At 49.9% G+C, this 27,248-nt stretch overlaps 1 protein-coding gene across 1 annotated transcript in view; it reads right to left on the bottom strand.

The window, feature by feature from the left end:
- Positions 1 to 27,248, bottom strand: part of PPP1R16B (protein phosphatase 1 regulatory subunit 16B) — a 48,925-nt gene that overhangs the window by 14,409 nt on the left and 7,268 nt on the right. Inside the window, exon 2 of the mRNA XM_048963485.1 lies at positions 19,372 to 19,772. Coding sequence (XP_048819442.1) covers positions 19,372 to 19,618 — 247 coding nt within the window. The 5' untranslated portion in view covers positions 19,619 to 19,772. The remainder of the gene's footprint in view (positions 1 to 19,371; positions 19,773 to 27,248) is intronic.

Genomic DNA, 27,248 nt, shown 5'->3' with positions numbered 1-27,248 from the left:
AGAGGAAGAGGAGAGCAAGGTCAGAGCAGGCACCCACTCCCTCAGCAGCCCTGGGCATCCTGCTGGCTCCATCCAGCAGAGAGCAGCAGCACACAGCTTTCTGCCCAGCCTCCATCCAAAGGAGGCTTTATGACAGCTCCCATTTCCATGTGGGTGTGCAGAACAATTCACGTTTTCATCTTTTGCTTTGCAACCTCTGCATACTGCAAGGGCTCTGAGGTGGTCAGAGAGCCTAAGGGTCTGGGTTTCAACCATGAGAGAGATCTCACTGTGGGAGGATGAGGTATTGCCTCCAGAAGCCATCAGCCTGGTTGGTACAAGGCACCCAATGCACTCAGGGGCCCTGGCACATTAAAACATACCAGGGTTGCTCTGGACCCTTTGCATGAGTGGTTGGGTATTTGAGGAAAGCATGCCAGAGGCTTAACTTTTTGATTGCTGCTTTGGGGGGTAAGGATAAGATTTATTCCATTAAAATGCAAATTTTGGAAGCACATAAAAAGCCATTAGCCCTTAGGTAAAAGACAAAGTTTGCTTTGAGGTGCAGCTCCTCCATGGGGGTAATAGCAATAAGGCAGAGGAAGCAATCTGACAGCAACAGCAGGACCTCTTCAAATTCAACTCCACTGACAGGTCGGGATGATCCACACCCATCTTCTGTTTGCTTTCTCACTCCTTGCTTTTTCTCCAGAGATTTCACTACCTAGTGCTTTTCCCACCCCAGATGTCAGTGCCAGCACAGGCAGAGCAAGAGCTCGTAGCTGCTCCCCTCGGGACCAACACAGCAGCAGATGGTGCAACCCCACCTGATCTGCTGGCAAGGAGACTGAGCAAAACCAGAGCTGCAAAGTAAGGAGCAGTAAAAGGGCAGTGAACTTCAGTGCTGGCAATGATAACCAAGAGCAAAGGCAGTGAGCCCTGCAGCCCCACGCAGCTCTGTGCTGCAGCCACGAGCAGTAGTGATGAACAAAGCTCTGTTCAGCTGAAGGCACACTTACAAGACAGTCAAATCGAAACCCAAGTGAAATTTTGTGTGGATGCCACCAGTCTGAGGCATGTTTCCACTTGCTGGAAACAATACGAAGGCATTCAGATGTGCAAGAGAAAACCAATACCAAATAAAAGAGAAGACAGCAAAGAACAAAACTCACCCCACGCAACTGCAAAGCCCGAATCCTGGCTGTTTTTTCCAGCTCAGAGGCAGTGCAGGAAGCCCACATCCATACCCACGCACCCAGCTGCAATAAAAGCCCTGACCCCACACATCCATGCAGTGAGGGCTGACGATGGGCAGCTTCCCCACAGCTCTGCTCAGCTGTTACTTACTGTGGATGCTCTGCCATTCAGGCTTTAACTCAATCTGAGCCATTGTGGAGGCCCTGTGTACTGATGACACACAGCCCCATAATCACGTTTCCTGATTACGGAGATTTGGACAAGTAGATGCTGGCAGATCAACCTGCAAGTGCTGCCCCTCTATGGGGAGGATGTGGTGGCATAAATCCCAGCTGGCTATGGAGTAGCTTTGTGTGACTCAGCCCCTTCCCTCCCAGCTCTCGGCCCATGCCAGGCCACACAGGCAGGAAACCCACATTCCAGCTACAGGGACATGGATAACTTGACAGCAGCTGGTGGCTGCTGGATGGGGAAAACCTCAGCACATTGCAGGTGTGAACTCCTCAACCTCAACACTTCTGATTAACTTCTTGCAGGGAGCTCTGTGCTGAAATGCTGAGCTCCTTCAAACCTGTCCTTCGTGTGGGTGGGGAGAAGGGGCCACGTGTGGGGATTTGCTTCGGTACAGGTTGTGGGAAGAGCTTTCAAAAGCGCAGCAAATGAAGGCCTGAAAATGATCACAATGAGAGTGGGGTGAACAAACTGCTGTGAATAATTCATTGCAAATTACACTACCCGAACCATCACTCAAATGCATTTTCCATTATTCTGCCTGCTCTGCCTCTAATTGAGCCTCTCACACACCAAGGTGGAGTGCATCAATCTTCAATTTATATTTGATCATTCACATCTGTGCTGAGTTGCATGGAAACCGTTCCCACAGCAGCTGTGAAAATACACCCGGAGTGGATCAGGCTGTAAGCTCCTTTGTCACACGTCCTGGGACAGCCTGGGCAGCCCCCTGAACACAGCCAACCGCTTCTCACAGCCTCACTTCATGCCACAAGCCCATCCATCAGAGGGAAAGCAAAAAGCCACTGCAAAGCCCCCCCCAGGGCAACGGGCTCTCACCTTCCGAGATATCACAGCACCATCACTGGTCATTCTGTGAATTCCTGCAGAGGTTATAGCAGAAACAGCTGTTCCAGAAAAGTTCCTCAAGCAGACGGAGGCTTTCCCATGGAGAAAAATGCCTCCATCAGCACAGATCCCCCTACACCAGTGAGCTGCACCATCCAGCTCTGGGTGTGCTCCCTTCTGTACCTGTTGCCTGCATACCTCAGGTATTACTGGCTCATAAAATAAAAAGGCAACTGCCGCTGTGGAGGAAGGGAAACAAACAAACAATCACACAACACCAAAATACACTTCTTTTGATGAGATACCTCTCAAAAATGCACAGTGGCAAACCGTCCAGCTTAGGACCAACCTGTGTGCTCCATGCACGGAGCCCTCCACTCTTACAGATCCAGGCTTACATTGGTCCTTTGCACTCAGTGACTTCTTTGTGAAAGTGATGCTGAAACTCCTCTATTTCACCTTCCGGCTCCTAAAGGTCACTGTTAGAAACTGCTGCGCTGAGATTTCAAAGGCAGTGGAAAGATTCTCAGACGTTCATGCCTGCTTTTACAGAGTAAATGCTGAGCTGTTTCACCTGCATGGCTGCGCGCTTCTACACTCCCACCCAAACGCGGCTCCAAGCACTAACACTGCTCAGAACTGCTCCCTGCACCATGTGGGCAAAGGTCCCAACCCTGAGCCTGGCTGAGATGTTTGCTGTGCAGGGGAACCTTTGCCAGAAAGACAGCACTGAGGCAGTGAGCGCTGTGCCAACAAAGCATCCAGCTTCTAACACAGCACACTGTGACACTCCTGTTTATGAGCACTGCTAAATGCAGAGCAGCTACTGGATGAGCTACAGGAGCATCACCCAACTCTCCTGTAACACACACTGGGAGCCCACCCCAGGTCGGGGACAAACCCCGCAGCTCCCTGAGGCTTTCTGAACCATCAAACGACAGTTTGCACACCTAAAAATAAACACGGCCCATTTTGTCTGCTGAGCTGAGACATCCATTGCAGCTCAGCCTTTTCAGGAAGGCTCCCAGCCTGCACAGACATCTCCCACCTGGTTTACAGCCGGGCACACACATTCCTTCCAACACCCCCACAGAAGCAGGGAGGTTTGGGAGGAGGCCAGCAGAGCCCTGCATGCCTCGTGCCACATTCACAGAGCAGTGGGGCAGCCACCTCTGTGCAAATGCACCACGGTCTGCTTCCCAGCCAGCCTTCATTCACACCAAGTGAGAGCTGCTGACAACTTACACGTTTGTTTAATGCATGCAGTCCAATACTTTCTCCCCCTCTTAGTGTCTACTTCAACCATTTCTGCACCACGTTTGGACTCCTATCCATCATCACAGTACCGTGCACCGAGGATAACACAGTGCAGGGACTAATGCCCAAAGAGATAAAGCACTGTGACCATTGGGCCACTGGCCAGGCCCTGCTGCAGACCACATTTCTCTTGTTCTGTGTCTTCAAGACTTCAGGCTCACAAAATCCATTCAGCACTAGTGATGCTGAAGCATCTTTCTTTTATGGCTGCCATCCACCTGGGATTATTCAGATGAGTAACGCTATGCAAGCTACCCATCTGCAGCCAGCACTGCACTGAGGATACAGCAGAAACAAAGCCAAATTCATTCCAATAGAGAAAATAAAAATTACAGGATGCTGCTGTCTGACAAGCCCTCCTAAGGATGCGGCATCACATGAAAAAGCATCCCCTCCTCCCTTCTGCTCACCCTAACTGTGACATTGGTCCATGCTGGACATACTAAACACATAAAGGGAAGCTGAATTTATTTGCTTGGTTCCCATTCCTCATCTGTTATCAGAAGAATAAATAAATCATTTTGGTATGGTTTTTAAACAGACGATGAGCTTGAAGGGATGAGTGTTTTATATAACCCTCAGGTTCAGCTGCCTTCAGCAGGATTGCTGCGGGCAGGCAGCCAGGAAAGCAGATTCCCCAATATCATTGTGACAGTGACACCTGGGCTGCCCACGAGCCTCTTCTCTCTCTAAGAGGCATTTTGGAGTATTTTCGAAGAACTGCAACTACCTGAAGAGACCTTAATAAAAACCTTTAAGTCAGATTTACAGAGCTACGGGTCAAGGAGACCAAGGTGAAGTTCCCCATTAGTAACTCAGAAGCTGCAGCGATGAGCTGAGCAGTGCAGGGCTTTGGGGTGCTGCGATGCTCAGCACGAGGCACTGCACAGTGTGCAGGTGGGACTGGCCCCCTTCAGGTTGGATATTAGGATAAATGCCTTCTCAGAAAGAGAAGATGTAGTGGCACAGCTGCCCAGGAGTGGTGGGGTCACTGTCACTGGAGGTGTTTAAGAACCATGGAGATGTGGCACACAGGGATGCAGTCAGTGGGCATGGTGAGATGGACTGAGGTTGGACTAGGTGATCCTGATGTTCTTTTTCAACCTATGATTCTTTTTGGAGGGTCTTTGGAGCCAAGTGAGACAGTAGTGTCCATATGGAGCTCCACAGGAAGCTGCAACCCACCTGCAGCTGGCTCCTTACACACTGGGTTCAGTGTGCTGACCCCTCTGCTTCAGGCAGAATTAGCTGAAAGACCTACAGAAGCAATAAATGCTTCACCAGAACTTTCTCCTCTCCCACTGCTCTGGGCTCTTCCAGCTTTCTTCCCCCCAGAAATTCTTCCTGAAGCCATGATGCCAGCACAAATCCATCCAGACAACACAACATTAAAGACTTTCATCTGAGCAGCACAGAGGATCCCACTTAAATACCTGTTCAAAGGCTACTTCTGATGTAAGGGACCAAAACCTACCTACTGAGATGTGCAGCAGGCATTGCCTGTGAAGTCCATACTAAGCTTATTAGAAAATAAATCTTCCAGGGCACAAACAAAAGGCGGTAAAAAAATTAATTGGCTTTAATAGCAATTACAGCTTAGGAAGTGTTTCAATAAAAGGGAGCAGAGGTGTCAGGAGGTACATTCCTCCAGCTGTCCCAGAACACGAGGAGCTCTCCATTCCATTATCACAATAGACAACAGGCAACAGGGCCAAGGGCAGAACTGCACAACCACCCCATGCTCTGCACACAAGCAGCCTGCAGGACTTGCAACAGGATACTGCAACCTGCTCTGTACAGCAGGAAATAGTTCCTATTGCTGTTTTACAGCGTTATTAGGTTCCAGAGTCAACAGCCCATTCCCCAGCTCGTGTTTCAGGCATTTATGGGCTCAGCTCAGCAGCTGTACGCTGACCTGAGCAACAGGAATGCCTTCAAGAGGCTCAATTATAAAACAGGAAACATTCTATTTGGAGTAACAGAAAAGAGGTTGTGCTGGAGGGGAAGCATCCCTGTGCTTTTCAAGCTATTCTGCATTAGCACAGAGCAATTCCCCACAGGGAAAGCTGCTCCCCAAGCTCAGAGTCCCTTTCTGATGAGTATGTCCTGCCTTCCTCTGCCTCTGGCTTTTTTTGCACCTTCTTCACCCTTCCCAGCACCCGCAATGACCTTGATTAGCACTTCTGGGTTTTTTTCTTCCTTCAAAGTTGCCTCCATGTACTACAGGATACCTGGAATGAAGATCCTGAAGACACTCAAGATCAAACCCCACACTCATAACACAGTCGCTGCAGTGCCTGCCCTGTGCAGTGTGCTGGGATGTGCAATGCCACAGAGCCCTCTGACCCAGCCCTGTGCCATGCAGCCACAGCAGGAGCTGCAGCAGCCCCGTCCCCCTGCCCCAGTGCCACCCACTGCCGCCTGCACAGGGACTGGGGACACAGCAGGAGTTACAACCTGCTGCATCATCACCCCACCTGACAGCACAGCTTCTTACTGGAAACGCTACACTGCCGGAAAGGAAACGGCTCAGTAGAAAGTCCTTTCTTAAAAAAAAATAAGAAAAAAGATTGTAGTTTCCTTTTAAGAAGCAAGCACTACAGAAAGAACACTTTCACACAAGTTAAGCAGTGCCCTGAACCGCACCAGGGAAATACCGGCTGCTCCTCTGCAGCCCTCCTGCTGGAGCAGCCTGCAATTATTCAGCAGCAGATTTAAGTGACGCATACATTTGAATTTCAGCAGAGCTCTCATCCAGAGAGCCAGCAGCAAGGAGCTCCAGGCCCTCTCCTGGGATTTTACCACCAATGTTTGCCTTGTTTCACAGATGTGACACCTCAGCCTATGTTAGAGCAAAGGCTCCAGAGGTTCGGCTTTCTCCAGCAAGGTCACAGTGACAGCCCACGGCACGGCTGTGACAGCACCATGAGCCCCAGCTCCAAGCATGGCAGTGCTCCTTCTGTCCTCTGCTGTCCTCTCCATCAGTCAGCCCTGAGAACTGAGTGAAGGAACTGAATTTGTTGTGCTCACAGCAACACAGCAGCCTCACTCTAGCACAGGCAGCTGCCCCAGCCACCAAGCAGCTGCAAAGCCCCCAGCCACCCGAGCAGGACCTGGCCTGCAGGCACAGCACAGCTTTGTAATGCTGTGCACCCAGCAAGCCTAACTCCAGGAAATATCTGCACAGCCTGCCTCTTCATGCTGCAGGCTTGTTTTCAGTGCAACCAAACCCACTACTAACTCAGCACATCAGCACACCACTGTTGGAGGCTATGGAAAAAGGAAACAGTGGGAGAGCTACAGGGACTCCTCTCTGAGCCTTTGGCAACCACAAACCACTGTCAGAGCAGTCAGAGATTATCCCTGAAGAACATCGACAGAGGTAATCAGTGCTGCATGGAAACTGGTTCACATGTTTAAGAGTTGAATCAGAAATTAATACCCACGCTTGGCAGAAACGCAGCCCTTCTGCAGCCATTGGAGGATTTGCAGTGAATGAGACAGACCTGGCAGGAGGCTCACAGAGAAACCTGGCTGCTGCACACAGGGGACACGGGTAACCCAAGTGCAGGGCTGAAGCTGGAGACCACTCGCCTTATGGACCCCAAACCTGACCCTGCTGAGGATGCTCTGCTCAATGAAGACCACAGTGTGAACCTGCTGCAGGTTGCTAGCCCTGCAATCCACCTCTAAGCTCTGTTATTTTGAGTATCAATAGGAGAAAAACTTCATTTCCTTAGCATTTCCTAATTTCTTTGCAGAAGGTTTGAACTCCCCTTACATGAGCCCTCAGAGTCAAAGACAACAAATCTTCAGGTTGTCCCGAAACCAGCAGGCCACCAGCTGGGCTGGTCTCTAATTGACACGCAGAGCTCTGCATCCAGACCAGCTCACCTCATCTTTGTGCCACCTGCGCACAGAACTGAGGACCCTCTTGAACTCCTCCTCTCACAAGTTTTATCTGAGTTCTGCTCCCTACAAAGTTAATAAGCATAACATGAGTGCTCCCAGCAGGGCTGACGCATTACAGCTCTGTGGCCTCCAGGAAGTGAGGCCATGGGGAAGCAGCCTCAAGTCAACTGCCTTCTATTCCCTCTTCAGCAAAGAGTAAGCTCAGAGGAATGATCATTTTCCTTTCTGCAACGGTGGAGGAAAGCTTCAGTTAGCCAAAGTATGCTGTGTTTCCCAAGAAGACACAATTTTCAAAATAATTAAGTCATTAAAATTCCCCATCAGCTTTTGCCATTAGCAACAGCAAGACCATTCTCCTCTCCACACTGGTGGAAGAACTTTACTAACTGCTCTATTAAAACCAGCTTTGTTAATGAACCATTTTATTCTGCTCCTGTTTGCATATAAGAAAGTTCCTTCACCAATGGATTCCCCACGTCAGGGAGTTCTTCATTACGTGTTTAATGCTGCAATAACCCAGGAGCAACAGGCCCAGCTGCGTGCCTTTCAGCTGTGGCAATACAAGAAATGTGACAACGAACAGCAGAAGGCCCTGTGTGCTCCCTGCACCTCTCACACCTGTCTGGAACGAACGCTTCTGAGATGCTTCCCATGTTCTACAAAGACTGAAGGAAGTCCCATTCTATGCCTCCATTCCCATCCCAGCCGGTGCTGCAGTACAGAAGTCTGTTTCCTCCTGTGCACCTCATCACAAAGCGCTGCTCCAGGGAAAAACAGCCAACCAGACCAGGGCACCCAGCAAGGCTGCTTGTCACGCGAGCAGCTGAAAGCCGTACAGTTGTGTAACGAAAACCTGATCTACAAATCTCAAATTCTAGCTATTCCCCTCTGAAAAGAGGATGCATGCAGCTGGAGCTGCCCCACACACTTCTGCTGCTGCCGGTCATCGGAGCTGCGAACACTGCACAGCTCCAAGCCCCACCAGCACATCACCTCTCTTCTAAAAGCGCAGGGGACACTTGAGAAGAAGCAGATTGCCAGCAAAGAGTGAGCGAAACTGGGCCCTGACTGCACAAGGGAAATGCATGCAAGCTACTGGCAGTGGATGGAGCACCTTGTGCTGGCAGGATTGGCACACATTGCTGTGTTCTTTTGGTAAGGGCACAAGGAGGACAGGCAGCTGCAGTGCTCCCTTCCATAGTTTGGATTAGGGAGCACTGGAGCAAGGGCTGATGTCCCAGCAAAAAGCACACGGTCCTCACTGACAGGCAGTGCTCTGGCACAGAACAACTGCAGGGCTAAAAGCAGCGAGCTGACAATCAGGCTTGGCATGAGCCACATGGTCGGTACAGCCCACATTAACCTCTCTACTGCTGGAGACTCGCAACCCCACAGAGCTGCTCTTCATGAGGGACATTTCTTGAAGCTGACCCCAAGAAATCCAACTGGTAGAGCTGCAGCAGTCACTGTGGGGAAGACAAGGGACAGGGCGAGAGACAGGGCCACCTCCTTTGCCAGCACCAGGCTGCTCCTCCACCAGCTGCACCTTGCTGCTTTGTGCCAACAGCAGCAGGAGGAGGGTCTTGATGGAACTGCAGAAGATGCAGAAGCCTGGATAAATCACAGAATCATAGAATGGCTTGGGGCAGGTGGAAACTTAAAAGATCATCCTGTTCCAACCCCTGCCATGGGCTGGCTGCCCCTCATCAGATCAGGCTGCTCAGGCCCCATCCACAGCCTTGGGCACCTGCAGGGATGGAGCATCCATTTCTCACTGGACATCAGGAGGCGTCTGGTGCTGCTGAAGCACATCCCCAGAACGAAGAGCAGGGAGGAGGGCAGGCCCATTGTGCAGAGCCACCAACTGCTCCCACCCACTGCTGCACCACACAGAGCAATGAATGCACCAACACTTCCCCTCTGTGAGTTTGATAAAAACTGCTGACTGCTGCTCACAAGAGCAAAACAAAACGACCAGGCGGCAGGAAGCGGCTGTGTGAGGCTCTCTGGAAGATGCCCTCTCTGCATCTGTGTCACAAACACCAGGAGCACAGCGAGATGGGTTCGAGATACCACACGTGGCTGCAGCCAAGGATAGCTCATCAGAAACCTGATTTATTTAACAAATACATGAGCAGCTTTTCTAAGCCCAGGGACACACAGGGAAGTGGTGCTGCTCTGAGCGACGGGAAGCGCGGTTCGTAGCCGAGCCCCATGGGAGGCACCGCAGCTGCATTTCCCCCAACTGCTCTTATCTTGTCTCACAGGAACAGGAGGCTTGTTCTGAAACTCAGCCCTATGCAAAGCAAACAAACAGCCCACCGCATTCACCAAACCCTGCTGCGTTCAGGAAAGCACAGCAAATCAGTGCACATCAGCACTGACTTCACAGCACATCAGCACAGACACTTTGGTGCTCCTAAAGCCAGGTGATTTAAATTCTGGGCTGTCACATGTTTTAACCCCAAGCTGGGTTTTTTTTCTCTTTTAAGCACAAAGATAAGTCCCCATCATCAAGAGAGCAGAACTCATAGGAATCAGACTTCCCAAAGACAGAGGATGAGAAAACTGTTTTCTATGGTAAATCAGTTCAAGAGAGGCTCAGCAAAACATGATGGATAATTAGTGTTTTCCTTCTGACAGCTAGGAGCAATTGTCATCTCTTTAAATCTAGTGCACCTCACCAACATAAAACTAAATTGTCTGAAAATGAAACAAAACACCCAGCAAAAAATAATCCCAGTGAATACTAGCTAAGATGTACAAAGTCATACAGCAGACTGTCACCTGCGTGAGACAGCTCAGCAGTACTGCAGGTAAAGCCAAGATGGAAAGAGCCATCAGCTGAATGAGCGTGGATGGAAATAGAGCCCCACCAGGCTGGGTTTCTCCTAATAGAGTAGAGCAAAAGAAAACTAACCTGATTAGGAAGGGGAGGGAGACTGATCCAAATTCATCTGGCAAAGCACTCAGCTATAAAGTGACATTTATTTGTCCAGGAGCATAATATACGTGCAGCAGCAGCACTGCCCTCAGCAGGGAGGCAGATCCCAGCACCAGCACTGAGAGCCACTGCCTCCTCCAGCCAACCTGCACAGCCCCAGGTGAGCTCCCCACTACTCACAGCCAACACTTTTTCCCAGGGGCTGATTTGGGTTAAGTGTAACCTCAGTAACTTGCTGGGAGTCCCGAGTCCTGCTCCACTGGCCCATCATTAACAACACTAATCACAGCACAGCTGTGGCGCTGCCCATTAACACAAGAAGGATTAATGTGAGAAGCACCAAGGTTGAACAGTCCCTGCTCCCAAACCAACGGCTCCCTCCCCACTGTCAGTCAGACAGTGGTCTCAGAGGATGCTGCTCTGCCCATGTCACATTCATCCCTGCCTGTTCTGCTGCTTTCTGCAGCCATGCCCATTCCACGGGATGCACAAGTGTCCATGGCACTAGGTTTGCAACTTAGAACTGGGGAATGGCACAAGAAACCCACAGCTGGAAAGCTGCACAGAGGAAAAGGAACTGCAGTGATGGTCCAAACCCTGAATCCATGCTGCAGCTTCAATACTGACCAGTGCTGGAGTGAGAGCTCTCTTCACTCCGAGGAGCAATGGAAGACTGTCACAGATGAGTATAATTTGTGGCAGAAGGGAGAGCAGCAGCTTATCCATGACATTTCACAGTAATGTGATTGAAGTTATCAGAGATTGGATTTGCCATGAAAGCACACAGGGAATCCCTTCCAGTTGCCCTTTTACATAAAGCTCTATAACCACTGGCCCATCTCACAGGAGCAGGATGGACCGCAAGCACCCGCAGCCCGCCCTTCCTAAAGGCTGCTATTTCAGGCTACCAAGCCAAGATTTGAACAAAATGAAGAGTCCCATTTAGTTTCTGAGGAGTCCTGCTCTGCCCTGATAGCTTGCTAATTAAAGATGCTCTATCTGAAGTGAAAGAAAATAAACCAGGTCAGAAAAGTTCGAAAGCTACAGAAAGCAAAGTAGGTTGAAGCCAGCTGTGTGCAGAAGGCCGTGTGCCTGGCCTCACCTGGTCCCTGCACAGCTCACAGCCCCAGGGCTCGGCTGCAGCCCCCAGTTGGATCTCTCCTCTCCCCATTGACAGTGGAGACGCCTTGGCACAGGAAAACTGCTGTATGAATGTTTTCATTCAAGAATATTTTCTTGGTAGAATTTTGCTCTTTTGAAACAGACATTTTTGACAGTGAAGCTGTGGGTGCCCCATCCCTGGGGGTGTTCAAGGCCAGGCTGGATGGGGCCCTGGGCAACCTGGACTGGTGCAACTGGACAGCCAGCCCACAGTCAGGGTTGGAAGTGGATGATCTCTGAGGGCCCTTCCAACTCAGTCATTCTATGGAAAGCTGGGCAGCCAAGGCCCACCATTAAACAGGGAGCCCAGGTCAAAGCTTGAAAAATGTGGCTGCTGGTACAAAGTGCACATTGAGCATAAGAAACACTGACGTTAGCCTGTTTCCTACATGAATAACACTTACAGCCACTCTGCCTCATGCCATCTAGGGGTGCAGAGGCCAAACTCAGCAATAAGCAGTTGCAAATTGCAGTGGCCTCAGTGGAAACTGCATCTGCTTGCTAGGAGCTGCACATGGGCTCTTGTTCCCCGAATTAAAAGGAGTGCAGGGTGCTTGATTGCATCTCGGCTCTTGATTACAAAGGCATCAGCAGACAGAATTAAACAGCATCTTCCTGGCCTATTTAGCATCCTTTGGGCGACGGGTTTGAGAGCAGCAAGGCTTAGGATATTTTTAATGGTTGTGCCAGAATCTGATTTCCTTTCGTTTTGTCAAGGCATTTGCAGTGGGTGATAAGGTTTCCCAAAAATCTGGCCAGGCTCCAGAGGAAGAACCAAGCAGTGGGAGTGTATGCAAAAGCCGTTCTGCACTGGGTCATAAGGCACTGCCTGCACCAGCTGCCATAGCAACTGCTGAGAGAGAAAGAATTAGAGCATTCTTCACGGAAGTAGGAAAACTCACAGTCAATACACATAAGGATGGGATGCAAAGCAAAATAAAGAGGATAAATAAGAGCAAGTGAGGAGAATACACAGAGCTGAGCGAGAAGCAAGAGTGCATGCACAGGTATATGCACTCCGGTGTTGTGCAGGTGCCTATAAATACACTAAGATACCTAACCCCAGCCTCATTAGCAAGCATTTTAGATACAGTTGATCCTGCCGAGGGGCACGAGGTGGATTACATGACCTCCCAGGGCCCGCTCAACCTCTATTTTCCATGATTCTAGGAGGAAGAAACCTACACCAGCTGAGCAGCGCTGGCCTCAATCCAGCAAGCCAGGAATTTAAATCTGGAAAAAAAATAGATTTAATCCACTTTTAAAGTTCTCCTTGACCAGGAGAGGAAGCAGAAAGCAGAGCCTGCAGCCACTCATAGCCACAGCTTGCAGCAAAGGCTCTCCTGCCCATGCATGTTATCCACATATCATGTTCTCAAGTGCAGCAGGATAAAGCAAGTATCAATCGTGAATGGCTTGGTCCTGCAAGAAGGCTTCACCTCCAAAAATATTCATTTCCCCACCAACATTCATTTGCAAAAAAGAGCTGGCTATGGAACTGTGCCTTAGTCCAGACCCACTGACAAACACAGTGATGCCGCAAAACTCCAGGTACCAGCGAGGGATCGCGCTGACGCCTTGCATGCTTCCGACAGAATTGGATTAGATATCAGCACAGCTCTGCAGAGCCTTGGCTGGGGAGGTCACAGCCAACGTGGGCAGAGAGCCGACATTTCAATCCAGGTTGCTGCTGCTTATTACACAGAAAATAGCAGAGGTCTCTGACTGAGCTGTTATCCACGCTCTCTTATTTCTTGTTACTGGAGGGGGACAAAACACACAGTTATCTGAGCATAGGAAACAGCACACACCTGGAAGGCAGCCAGGCAGGTGATAAATGCATCAACTGCAAGATACCCCACGTCACAGCACCGGAGAGCCGGGAGCTGAAGCAGCAGCCCCTCAGCCTCACCCTGTGGAAGTCAGACGTGCTGTGTGGCACGACCCATTCCAGCAGCCATACCCTCAGCAGTCAGCAGGCAGCAATTCTTCCAGGGAAATCACAAGGACAAACAGGCTGGGAAGTCACCGGCTCAGAACAAGAGCAATAGATGAGCAAATATTAATGGGCTCAGATACGGAAGTTCAGGCTTTGACATTTGGCAGTCCACAGATAACAACTACAGCGCAGCCACCCAAGGCTGCCCTGCCACAATCAGAAGCAGAGCAGCTAGGAGAGAGAACAGAAAGGTTAAACATAGGAGAATCGGAGCTCTGCTGTGTGCACGAGCACCCCGAGCCCCAGCACAGGCAGCCCCAATTTGGCTGAGCAAGGCTGGAGGGCAGATGGCGATCCAACATGGCAGACCTGCTGCACCATGCATGTGCCAAGAGCCCCAGCTGCTCCCCACCACCCGGACCTCCTTCAGAGCACTCCCTCCTTGCAGGTGCACGAAGAAGCAATACCAGCAATACCATCAGCAGCACCAAAGAGCTGTGCCAGATTTAAACACATGGGCTATGCAGCTTGGTCTGGCTAAGAGCCATTCACTGCCAGGAAACTGCCATTTTTAGCATGTTTTCGTAAATAAGAGGGGCCTACAAGCAGACAGCCTATAAGTGAAACCAAAGAGATGGTTCTGACTTCCACCTCCAGAACACACTACAGCCAAATTTTAGAAGCGGATTAAATGATTTAAACTACGTTCAGGAAGAAACAATTCATCAGCCAATCCCACCTGGATTCAAAACGCCTTGAATCCAAACAGAACCCTAGAGAGACAAGTAGTTCTGATCCAATGCTGGGTGTTCATCTTGTAAGATCGTTGCAGGATATATAAAAGAAAGACTTCCAGTGGCATCAGAAATGGTAGAAATGCTGAAGTGTAAAAGCCAGGAACTGAAGGAACATGTAAAAATCACCCATTTCCCTGTGCCGACACAGTGTGAAGGGGCAGAGGCACCCCGGGAGGTGAGAGGGCAGGCAGCACGCACACATCTGGGGGTTTCATTTTGGACAAAAATAAAAATAATAACAAAAATCCCAGTGAGGCTTCCTATATCACTGTACCCTAGCATATCCTAGCAAGGACAGCCAGGATGCGTTATTACAGAGTACTTTTGCAGTTGTGTTTTCACCAGGAAATACCACGTGCTATTGATACTCTAGAACTATAGAGCAAAAACCCACAACAGATAACGTGTGCATTTCTGCTCATGTCTTAAACCTGGATGAAGGGGATTTGAAACAAAACATTTCTGTTGACTCTGAAGTTGGAGAGGCGGAACCACCCCAGGAAACCCAGAGATGGACTTTTAAGCACCACCAAAAAATAACCCTTTGGAATTCCTAGCTCTTATGGAAATACTTCTCCTGCTTTGTTGAAATTCCAGAAAGTCATGAGGAAAAAAATAAATAAATACAGAGCAGCCATTTGTTGTGATAACAGAGAAAGGCACATACTCAATATTGCCTGTGCCCCCGGATGCCATCTCGTCGGCTGCCATATGTGAGCCGCCCCGCCTTGGCATCAGGTTGGGAGTGTGTGAAAAAAGCCCAGTTAAATGTGGCCAACTGTGTGAATCTGCTTTTGGAAGACACAGCAGCCGGCATTAACAGAATTAACAAAATCCCTGACTGCCAGGAGCTCCCACGCAGGGCTCCTCGAAGGAAAGGGGTTTCATTTCCACGCCAATGGAGTTTAAAGACTCAAGAAACACTCTGTTATTGTGCAGAAGCTCTACATTTCTGACTCTAATCATTCCCCAAGCACACAGGTATACAGTCAGACTGCTGGCAATAAAAGGCACTTTCTTTCAATGCTCTTCAAAAGGCACAAAACCCAGGAGAAAAATCTTCCGAGACAGATAAATGCACTTGCTCATACACTTGGACACAGGAACTCCATGTAAAAAGCTTCAGGAGACTAATAATGTGGGTGGAAAATTAAGGCACCTCATAAAAGGTTTTTAGTAACAAGGGAACAGATCGCATCAGCTAGGAAAGGTTAACGAAAGCAATTTATAGACACTAATTAGGGCCTCTCTTTAAAGTGCCTTTGCAATGACAAGGTTGGTTTTATTCCAAAAAGGTGGAAAGGAGCTGCCTGGGGAGGGCTGTGCTTCTCACACACAGGGCTTGTCACCCTCGGTATTACTGAGCACTGAGGAGATTTAAGGGTCATTATGAAGGGAAACATGGGGGATGTGCCTGCACAAATAAGCTGTGCAATACTTATACCCTCCCAGGGAAAATCTTCTCAATGAGATGAAAGCCAACCTCAGCCTGCCCTGCACAGCTCCAAACTGCCAAGCAGTGGGGTGAGGGAGGACCCAGCAAACCACAAACTGCAAATGGAAACCACTCTGCTGGACGCCAGGACCAACACTGAGCTTCTGGGGCATCAATCATGAGCATGTGCAGGATTAAATTCCTCCAGAAGCGCTGTTTGACATAACTCTCTGCCCCGACTGAGTACTGCTTGCAGGAGGTGGGAGCTGAAGGACTCTGATGCTGCCTGAGCTGTGCCCATGGGAACAAGGGCCCATGTTGATGGTGGCAGGAGAAACCAGGGCACTTTCAGCACTGCAGGAAGGTGAAGCTGTCCTCTGGGTGCTTTATTTTGCAGTTGGTTCCCCGAAAGGAGCACAGCCTGCCCTCAGCTAGGGCAAACCTTCCAGTCTCCGCCGTTGGGTTAGAAGCTCCCTCTGCATACGGGCTGTGTGTGGAAAAGCACTTCTAGGCAGCAAATGCCACACATTCCCCTAGGCAGCCTCTGGGAGCTCCATCTTCCATTTACAGATCACCAGCCCCTCTCCTGCTCCCCAGGACCACTCCCGCAGCAGTTCAGTGATGCAGAAAGCCTGACACGACAGCCTGGCAGCAGCCACCAACCACCCTGGGACAAGCCTCCATCCGTCACCTTGCAGACTTCAGAAGCCCTTGCGATTTCTTGGCAATTAGAACAGTGGCTTGCAAAGCTTTATTGCATTATAAAGCATTTCTCCTTCCTAACTATTTTAACAGAAGCTAAGCACAACACTGCTGCAACACATCTAGCCTGTGCTCCTTTCCCCCAGGCTAGCTTTGTCCGTCCCCAGCCATCTCATGTCCCACAGCAGACAGAGATCCTTCCGGATCTCCCATGACCCCCTCACCCATCCAACCCATCTATGCCATCATCCTGCAGACACATCAGGCTGTGCCTCGGGCTGGGCTTGGGGCTTCAGTGTACTGTCAGTTAGAATGGCTATGGACCGTGCTGCTCCTCCAGAGAATGGTCTTCCCAGCTCCTCTGTAGGGGAGCATGGAGTGGGTCCAGAGATCCCTATTCTCCCCTCAGAGCTGTCCATAGGTCCTTCAGCTTCAAGCCAAATGCCCCAGTCGAGGCAGGTAGCAGCCCAGGCCTGGTTCTGTCAACAGATCCCAGCGAGTTGTTCACAGCAGCTTGTTTGCTAAACCAGGGACTTTTTGACAGATCTGTTGCAGGAGATGCTCACGGCTCCTGCCCACACTCCTTGTCAGTGTCACCTCCTTTAGACCTGCTTCACCACCCTGCTGTTCCAAAATGGGAAGCATGGTGAATTGGTCCTTGTCCAAACAGAGCAGAGATGAGGTAGATGACTGTAGGCACACAGGAACCCACTGCAGTGCCTGCTGTGGGGCTCCCCGAACCCTGCTCCACACAGACCTGCAGGGCTCCTTCTCCAAGAACTGCCCCACACAGCCATGCTGTATCCCACAGCTGGCATAACCAGGACTCGGGGCTATTCCAAAGGGCAAGGTTGGGTTTTTCCTTCACAGTCACCACCCCACAGAGCTCAGTCCTCCAGCCGGAGGCCATGTCACAGCACAGCGTGCTTTCCTGACAGAACCCTAACTGGCTCTTCAGCTCCACTCATCCCAAATTCACTGCACAGTGCCCATGTCACCGCTTTTCCACCTCTGGAGTGAGAAAGTTAGAAAGTTATAAATAGAGAATATGAATAAAGGATGGAAATTGCACGCCCGCTTGGAGGTCGCTCAAGAGATGACGAGCGCTAACGGCACCCCCAGCTCTAAACTTTCCTCACACGAGCTTCTCAACTCTTTAAATCATTTATATTTCTCCTCCCCCTCCTCTTCCCACATGGAAACAGAAGATGATTCATATGCTGAAATCATCCCCAAGGACCTCCAGAAGGCCAGGAATTCACTCACTTGGCCTCCAGCATTCGGTAAGGAAATATTCCCAGTTTGACATCTAGGTTTGCTGCCATCTCTTCCTTCCCTTTATACCAGCGCCGCAGCACGGAGGGACAGAACCTGCCTGCAGGCTATTTGGAGTTTAATAAACTCGAGGCATCTGAGAAATCCAGCTGGGCAGGGGAATCACCCATGGTTATGGCCTACAGCCACCACCTGGGCCCACTGAGGGACTGGCCCTCTGTTTCCAAGCAGCGCTGGGATATAAGGGCAGGTGTGTGAAAGGCCATCTCAGAAACAAGGACATAACTCTGGGGAGATTCCTCACGAGGCCCGGTTCTTGCTGTCCCTCCGTATATTCTGCTTCTTGCAGATGATGGCAGAATCCAGAGCAACGTTCCCTAGCAAAGACACAACACAACTGTAGGTCCCTTTGTCTCTGCAACACCAGTGGATCTAGAAGAACACATCAATTTCAGTACCTGGCAGCAATCCCAAAGACTGCTCCAGGACTTCCCTGAGAAATATTTTTACCTCTCTGTGGAGCATTTGCCCTCAGTTTCCAGTAGGAAGCCCACTGTTTTGACGTGGACTTTATGACACACGGTACACAGTGACTTGGTTGTTAGGAAAGCAGGCAAGGACAGTGCTAATACCCAAGATACAGAGGAAGAGGTGAGGCAGACAAATCCCTCTCTTAAAGGTATCTTTACCTTTAGCAAAGCAGGTGGTTGGCCACTGTGTGTAACCAGTGACTCAAGCTCTCCTCCCAGGGAAGATTCCTTGTTAAAATAGCTACTGTGTTGGAAGTATTTTGGAAGTTGGAAGTTCTCTATTTCATTTATTAAAATCACAGGAGAATTGCAGCGGCCACTATAGGAACAAAGACCCAATTCTCTCATTTGGGAGAGTAAGAGGCCTCTTTTGCTCTCCCTCCAAACCCAGCAGTAGTGCTGGTGGCATCAGCAGAGCTCAGCTCAGCTGCCCCGCTTCCAAACAACTGCCAGAGCCCTGGTTTCCCAGAGCTCACAGGTTTTCCCCCGTGCAGTGCTGAGGTTAATTGGGATTGGCTTTTAGGCATCTTTTTCTTCCCTTCATTTTAAACAAAAACAGAAACGGTGTCATTAAACCGATTCCTGAAAAATTTGGAACTTTCTCTTCCACGGGAAGCGTTAAGCAAAGAAATGATTTTCATTATGTTAAATAGGGAAAAAATCTATACACCCATGTAGCTCTCAATCAATCTCCCAAGCAGGGAAGCTGAAAAGATTTACACTGACATGTAAATCCCCGTGACAGACTTCTGAAAAGCCTCTAAAATAGACACATCCAGAAGGCAAAGAAGCGTTTCTCACCTTCTGTACAAGGAAAGCGTGAAAAGGAAAGAGATGAAAGCCGCCTTCCTTTTCCCAGATCTCGGTCATAACTCCTGCCCCATCCTGTCACTTTGCGCCCACTCCTGGTGTCATTCTAGGTAACGCTGGTATCTCACATTGCTTTCAATGCCCCAGCCTATAGCTATGCCAGAGATAGCAACACTCTAGAGACCAGTCCATGCCAAGGGCAGTCCGTGGATGTCAACACAGATTCGCACTGAGGAGCTACATGGATGTCACAGGTAGCCAAACAAATGAACTGCCAGATGTAAGCTCCCTACCTTCCTCCAAGTCATTCCTCAGAGAAGCCTCCAGCAGGGCAACACTGGCTTCGAAAGACACTTTCTTCCGGTTAACAGCGTTTCTCTTCTTTTCGTGCTTCCGCTTCTTGTGCTGCATCTCCTTCTCGTACTGTGCCCATTTTTTCAGCTGCTGAGCCCTCCGCTTCTGGGCCGCCCGCAGCCTCTCCAGCGTGGGCACCTTGTCCAGCAGCTGCAGCTCTGTCAGGAGGTCCACGTGGGCATCCATCGCTTCTGCTGGCAAAGAGGGGCCAGAGGACGTCCCGGCTGGAAATGGTGTCCTACCACAGGTCCTCGGGATCGTGGCTGCCTGGTGCTATACCAGCATCCTGGGGCCAAGCTGGGAAGGGCCCATCGTAGTCTAATGAGAAGTTGGTGGAAGCCTGAAATGAGAGGTAAGTATGAGGGATCAACTCTCACTGCCCCATGCAGACAAATGATTATGATCAGCCCACTGGAAAACTCAACAGGCAACACCTACCATCTCAAAAGAAGGTTCATTTAATTGCACTTTCAGCAACTCGCTTCTTCTCACTGACCTTTGTGATTCCACCTCCAACCCACTTCAAATACCCAAGCAAAACCCTCTTGACTAAGTAGCAGTTCTAACATACAATACACTCATGACTGAAGTTCAAGGTAGCCCCCCTTTATGAGCAGAACAAAGCTTAAGTGAACTAACAAGAAGTTCTTCCATAGCGTTTCACAGACATCATTCCCTAGACAACTCTGGAGAGACACATCCCCAGGCAGGTTTCTATCTGCCACAAGCATCGCTTGTACCCCATTGGCCCTTCTTACTCCAGTCTTAGCCAAGGGCAGACAGATAGGATGTGGCTCCCACGTAGGCATTACCAACACTTTAACCATCTCAGCTACTTAAAAACATGGGGTTTGGTGTGCCATTTTTTTCCCAGACATTTTCTCCATGACGCTGTAGACCATTCTAGTTCTGTTGTACAGCCTCCATGCTCACAGCAGTAAGTACAGTGATAGTGCAGACCCAGACTCGTGGTGCAACCACAACACCAGACACCACTGAGCAGCAGCACCACAGAGCTGCGAGCTGGGAGGCCCACAGACAGCCACCATCATCTGCTGCAAAGCAGAAGGAAGCGTGCCCCAGATTTATGGGTCAACCCAACAGGGAAAGATGCACAAGAAATAAAGTCAGTGCCACAAGTGAACCGAACAAGTCCATTCCAAATGGACCCACTGAACGTGTACCACGCCAAATCGAAGCAAGCTACAAATAGTCACATACAATATCAGAGCTCCGAGGAGCTGCTGGGAGATGTCCAAACCGTGCAGTACATCCGCTGCATCTCAGTGAATTGCACAAGGCACAAGACATCCAGTCCTTTCAAATATTGCCACACTTTCCACCGGGGTCTGACCTCACCTATAAATACCGCGGTTCTGACAGCGAGGCACGCCACTTCCTCCATGAGATAATTGGTTTGAAAACTGAAAACAAACAAACTCAGCCAGAGAACACAGGCAGCTTGCTTCATCCAGCCAAGAAGGCCAAGGGCAGCTTCAGTAGCCCCCACAAACCTTATTTTGAGAATTTTAGAATAGACGTGAACAAAAATAAAACTGTTTACGTCCCACGAGAACTCAAGATTGCAAAACTAAATTAATAATAATAATGTTTCAGTTCCACGCAGGTACAAACCCAAAACCTTGCTAAGTTTTTCCTTAGAGATCCCACCAAGCAATCCAAGGACTTGCCCAAAACGCCCTCCAGAAGCAGCTCCACAGAGCGGGCATCAACACAGCCCTCTTCCCAAAATGCCTTTATTTGGAGACCCGACACCCCTCCCAAGCACAGCATTTTGCTGGGAAGCTCTTCCCACCTCCCGTGAGCCCAGCTCTGGCCCACACGGGCGTTCCTGCAGGTATCTTTTCTGGCGATCTGCACTGCAGTAACACGGGCTGCAGATCTGAAGCCCGCTGACAATACCTCGAGTGGCAGAGATAAGGGCAGGAAATGCCTCTCAGCGTAGCGCATCGGCACTCCCACCCAGCTCCTTTCCCAGCCCGCTTCCACCATTGTTTGCTGAAAGAGGACTAAATACACCCCAAGAGACACCTGAAGTAGAAATGATGGCCTAATTCTGTAGGTTTTTGGAAGCATGTAAACTATGCCTGCGTTTCTCTGACTGCCTAAGACAAGTTGGAAGTTTTCCTTGTGGACCAAATGTGAGAGGTGCAGCAGGACACCAAGTTACAAGGCAAGGAGAAGCATGCCTTGCTCTGCTTACCCACGTTTCAGCTTTCACAACAGGAAAAATGGGGAGAGATGAGCTGCCCACAGAAAGGAATGAACGAAATGGCAAAAGGGGGATGAACACCAGGAGGTGTCTGCTGCTCCCATCAAGGCCACTTCAGCACCAAGAACCAGCCGGTCCTCCAACCACCCAGCCAACCTCTAAAGGAGCAGAGAGCTCCCCAGGGAGGGATATACAGCTTGGCTCCCAAACTTCAGCACAGGGCATCGAGCATCTTCCTCAGACAGAATCACAGAATCCTTAGAGTTGGAAGGAATTTTAAAGCTCATTTGGTCTAACTCCCCTGCACTGAACAGGGACATCCGCAGCTAGGAAGGTTGCTCAGAGCCTGGTCCATCCTGGTCCTGGGTGTCTGCAGGGATGGGGTATCCACCACCTGCCGGGCAACCTGTGCCCGTGCCTCACTACCTTCACCATAGAAGACATTTTCCTTATATCCAACCTAAACCTCCCCCCTTTAAATTTGAAAGATCCCAAAAAGCCCCACAAACACCTCAGCCCCATCACTGGTTTCCAGTGACCTGGTTCCCTTGCTGTACCAAAAAAGTGGTATGCTGACATCTCATCACACATGCAGCACAGTCCAATTACAGCAAACTTACAGGCCAAGCATTTGTTTACCTGCAAAGCGACATAGAAGCTGGCTGTGTGGGTGGCTGCGGTTTTCGAGGCAGTGCATTTTGGTTTCTGTTTTATTTAAAGAAAAGGGGAAAAAAAGAAAAAGAAAAAAAAAGAAAAAGACAGCACTTTGTTGCATGCTGTTTCCGTGAGCTCAGCAGCTCAGAGCCGAGCACATCCTGCGAGATGTGGGGCAGCAAGGGCGGCCGTGCCAGGGCCAGGAGCAGGGTGAGACACACACTGCTATATTGCAGCCACAGGAAGGACCTGCTCCAGCAGTGTCAGACAGTGGTGCATGCAATGGCATGCAAACACAGCCTATAAAAAAAAAAAAGTTTGTGCTTCCTGTATAGTGTGGCTCACTTGCATCCAAGATGCATCTCACTAAGTTCAGGAGGATTATTTTAGGCATTGGTCTTACCTGCACTACAGAAGACGCTGATTCTCCCTTGAAGAGAGCTTGTAAGGAGGAAGGGGACTGGTGCTTTACATGGACAGACTGTGGAAGGACAAGGGGAATGGCTTTAAACCAGAAGTGGGGAGATTTAGGTTAGACATTAGGAAGAAATTCTTCACTCAGAGGGTGGTGAGGCCTCAGCACTGCTGCCCAGAGCTGTGGGTGCCCCATCCCTGGAGGTGCCCGAGGCCATGGCTGGGCAAACCAGCAACCACAGGGAGTGGGACTGGATGACTTAAGGTCCCTTCTAGCCCAACCATTCTATGATTCCATCACGCTGACTTCAGCTGCCAACCCTGTGCACTGCACCCCCAACTTGCCTTCACCTCCTGTATACAAACATTTTCCCACATCAGATACAGCGGCTGCTGTTCACACCCTGGAAAGAGATAAACAGAGCACACTTGTTTTCCTGTTCCAGGGCTGCCCCCCAGTCCATCCTACCAAGCATTCAATGCGCAGACATGTGGCTGCAGCGCTGCTGAGGATGAGGCTGGGTCCATGAAAGCAGTCTGTCACCAGCAGTGGGGCAAGGCAGAGCTAAGACCTGCAAATCCCCTGCCACATCTCCTCAAGGGGCTGCTTAAAGCACAGCATGACACCAGCAGAGTGCACACACTTGCAAGAGCCCTTCATGTAAATGTCATCAAGCCACTTAATTTTTATTCCACTTTAATTTTTTTTATTTTTATTTTTTTAAGAAAAAGATAAATATAAACACACAAACTCTGGCAGAGCAAACAGGACACAAGGCAGTAGTTTGACAGGCAAAGAATTCCTTTAAGTTGAGCACCTTTCAAGCGAAGGCAGAATGTACAAGAGCAGCCTCTGCTGATGTGGAAATGATCGTTCCCATTCACTGGACTATTTGAGGGAAGACACCTGCAGGACTGGGCCCAGGACTGGATGAAACATCTGCATTCACAGCATAAAGACAAGTCAGAGGCGTGAAAAGCGACAGAAATAGCCCTCTCCTCCACACCTCAAGTTAATCTTCTCTCAGCTGGAACTGGAAACCAAGCACGAAAGCCTATAGCAGGGACCAGAGCACATAAACAGCCTGCAGCAGAGGCAGCTGCCCAATTATTTACTTTGTGTGCATCAACTCTTGCAAGGAGCAGAATTCCCCCTTCACCTTCCCAACAGGACTTAGGCTCAGCTGTGCTGTTACAGTGACCAGCCCATCACAACCTCCAGCATCCAGCAATGAGCACCAGTGAAGAACTCACAGGCTCCTTTTCCATGCATCATCCCCAGCACTGTCCCTGCTCATCAATACAAGGTGTGTTCTGCACCATAGCTTAGGTGACCAGTGAGGTTGTCCACACAGCTGGAGAAAGCAGAGCTGTTCTTCATCACTAGCAAACAGCATGCAGAGACAACCAGAGAGATGCCAGAAAGCCACCAAGAGTGCAGGGTGACGGACTGAAGGACCAAGGATCAAAAGTTTTTGTTTGCTGTTTTTTTAAATAAGCACAGAATACATCAAGACAAGAGGGTTTTGTTAGGATGACCAGAGCCCAGAACTGAGGGTTTCTTGCTTTCTTAGAGCACTGCATGTCTCACCACCCATGTTTGGGGCAAATGGTTCATCAGAGCATTGCCAATAAGGATCCGTGCCAAGAAATACTGCCCAAACCACTGCAAATCTCACATACCTGTACAGCGAACTCAGCTGCTGGGTCTGCCCGATGACAGAGGACAGACGACCTGACATCAGAGGCCAGGCACTGGACTGGGAGTTCAAATCGCCCACTGCTAGCACAGAGATGCAAGGCACCTCCAAGGAATCCCAGCCCCAAATGCTTTCTTCCCCGTGCAATGCCACAAGAAAGTCATATTTCCTACAAAACCACAGGGGAGAAGGATGCCAGAAAGCCTGTGGTGAAAGGCTGCAATGCAGCTTCCAAGCCTCACAAGGGTTTCTATTTGCAACTGAAATGTGCAATTCTCCGATATCACACCTCGCCAGGCAGGCTGCACCCTGACCCTGGCTGGATCTGCAAGCAGTGACTCAGGTGGAAAGGCAGTGGCAGAGAAGTTTTGGTTGCTGCATCCCTGGAGGTGCTCAAGGCCAGGCAGATCGGGCTTTGATCAACTCAATCTGGTTATGGCTTCTGATAGCTAGTTCTTCTCACAAGCACCACGCAACTCCTGCGAGCCCCACAGCACCTGCAGGGTAACCACACAGAGCACTGAGAATAGTGAACAGCACTGCTACATGACTTCATTTCACTGCTACCTCAGAAGCAAACTGCTCCCTTCCTCACTCAGCATCTACAGCGTTTTAAGCAGCACACATCTAGCGTGAGCAAACAAAAGGAAAATCAAAGCAGTGAGAAATGCTATTTGAGAAACATAAAAAGATTCCACCAAGAGCCCTAAGGGACACAGCTCCTCCGGGCTGCTCCAAAGCCCCAGTGAGGAACAGAGGGAACACGTCCTCTGGGCGAGAGATCTGATCAGAAATCGGGAGTTTCAGGAGAGATCCTTGGCTTTCCCACAGGCTCCTTGTATGCAAAGTGAGTAACTTAATCTGTGCCCCAATTACCTTCTTGAAGCTCAGAGACTATTCTACCTGTTTGCAACAAGGGAAGTTTGGCAGTGAAGGTGAATCAATGTAAGCTGTAATTCCTTACTGAACAGGAAGCTCGAAACGTAAAACTCAATTCTTCCTTGGAGAATTAAAAATGTTTGGCTTTGGGCGCTTTATTGCTGGTTCCAGATAATCTCTCCCTCCTCAGCACGTTCCTTGCGAGCAGTGGGAATGAAATCCGAGTAAGGAGGAAAACAGAGAAACAGCAAGTCCAAAGATCTCCTTTGGAGCTGATGCTGGTAACTGAAAAATGTAAGCACCTCATTCTCTTCTCCTCCCAACTGTTCCACCCTTAATAACGCTGGCGCTTGTTTGAGGAAAGTCCCCTCAATATTTTCACCACATAATTCCCTTGAACACCCATCCCAGCATAATATACATTCTTTTTTCCCAGCAGTATTTCAATGCAGGCTTATTTTCTGTGCTTCCTTCAGAAAGGCCCCCTGTGCCGAGCAGCGCTCCCGTGCCCGAGGCTGCATGGGGACACACTGCTCCTCAGCAGCAAGTGAAACAAGCCGCCCCGGTCCCCAGACGTACACGTGGTGGCCACTGAGCTCCTACAGGAAGCCAGAGCTGCTCTGCAGAGCTTCTCCCTCTGCTCCTTGCAGTGCTCCCAAGGCTGCAGCTGGAGCAGCCCCCGCTGGCCCTGCAGTTTGAAATGCCAGTTGTGCCTTTTGCTCTCAGGTCACTCCAGGCTCCAGCCACCAGCTTGGAGCAGGGTCGGGGACACGTCAACCAGCTGGAACAAGAAGAACTGAGCCAGATTGGAAACCAGCTCAAATGAGAACTAAGTCCAAGGGCTTGGTTTCAAAGCACACACTGAACAAGCCTTGTGTAATAGAGAAAACTGTTCAATAGCCTGCAAATCTTCAGGGACCACGCACTAATTGCATCGATTTGTCTTCTCTGATTAGAGCTGCGTGCTCTGAGCCACGAGCAAAGCCCCTCTGCCCGCAGCCAAGCCAGGGCAGCACGTCACAGCCCCAGAGGATACGACGCTCAGAGACAACGAAATTGTATTCCTTCAGGAATTCATTACACACACCACTCCCCTTTGCTCTCCCAAAAAAGAGTATCTGCTAACAAAATTTATCTCCAGCATCAGAGGAGCAGCGGGATCCCTGCCCCCAGGCACAGAAAAGAAGATCAGAGCGGGACTTCTGTGTGCAAACACAAACCCAATCCCAGCTGCCCTCGCACCAGGCAGACCCAGCCCTGAGCCAGGCAGCTGGCAGGGAAGGAAAAGCACGCAGCAGCGCTGATTGCATGGAACGGGAATTAATTGGGGGCATAAGTCTCCCATTCGGCTCTCCATTTATTTTTCCACAGCTCATGATATGCATGCAGGTGGAAATGTGGGGAGCAGCCCGGCCCGTGTGTGGCAGCAGTATCACCGCCTCCCATTTGTTTCCCTGGGAAAGCTTCCGCTCCGCACCAGCCCTGCAACTGGAGGATGCACGCAGACCTGCACATCCAGATCCTCCTCACTGACATCACATGCTACCAACTTGGATTACTTCGAGCCTGAAAGCAGCAAGTGCCCACAAATCAGGCTTCAGAGTAAGATGTGGATTAAAAAAAAAATAAGGCTAATTTCCATCAGGACCTCAAAAGCGCCACTGCAGAAGCCCACACCCTTCCTGTAAGATACAGAGTGCTGTTTGCCTGCATGCTGCACTTTTTGACCAAAGTCCTTTTATTGTTTAAAGCCACTTGCACACATTTTGGCAATGGGGAAAAAAAAAAAAAAAAACACAAAAAAACAGAGGGAACTGCCCTTCTGGGGTACAGCACCAGGTCAGATAAGGGAATGGATTTTCCATTTGCAGCTCCTCTCTGCCCGCAGCCACATGGCCCTGGGAGCGTTCAGAAAGAGGCAAGTGCTCCCTGCACA

This window comes from Lagopus muta, chromosome 16, assembly GCF_023343835.1.
Source record: "Lagopus muta isolate bLagMut1 chromosome 16, bLagMut1 primary, whole genome shotgun sequence".
Taxonomy (NCBI): Eukaryota; Metazoa; Chordata; class Aves; order Galliformes; family Phasianidae; genus Lagopus; species Lagopus muta.
Note: the sequence above shows the minus strand (reverse complement) of the source record. Positions and strands in the feature narration are given on the sequence as shown.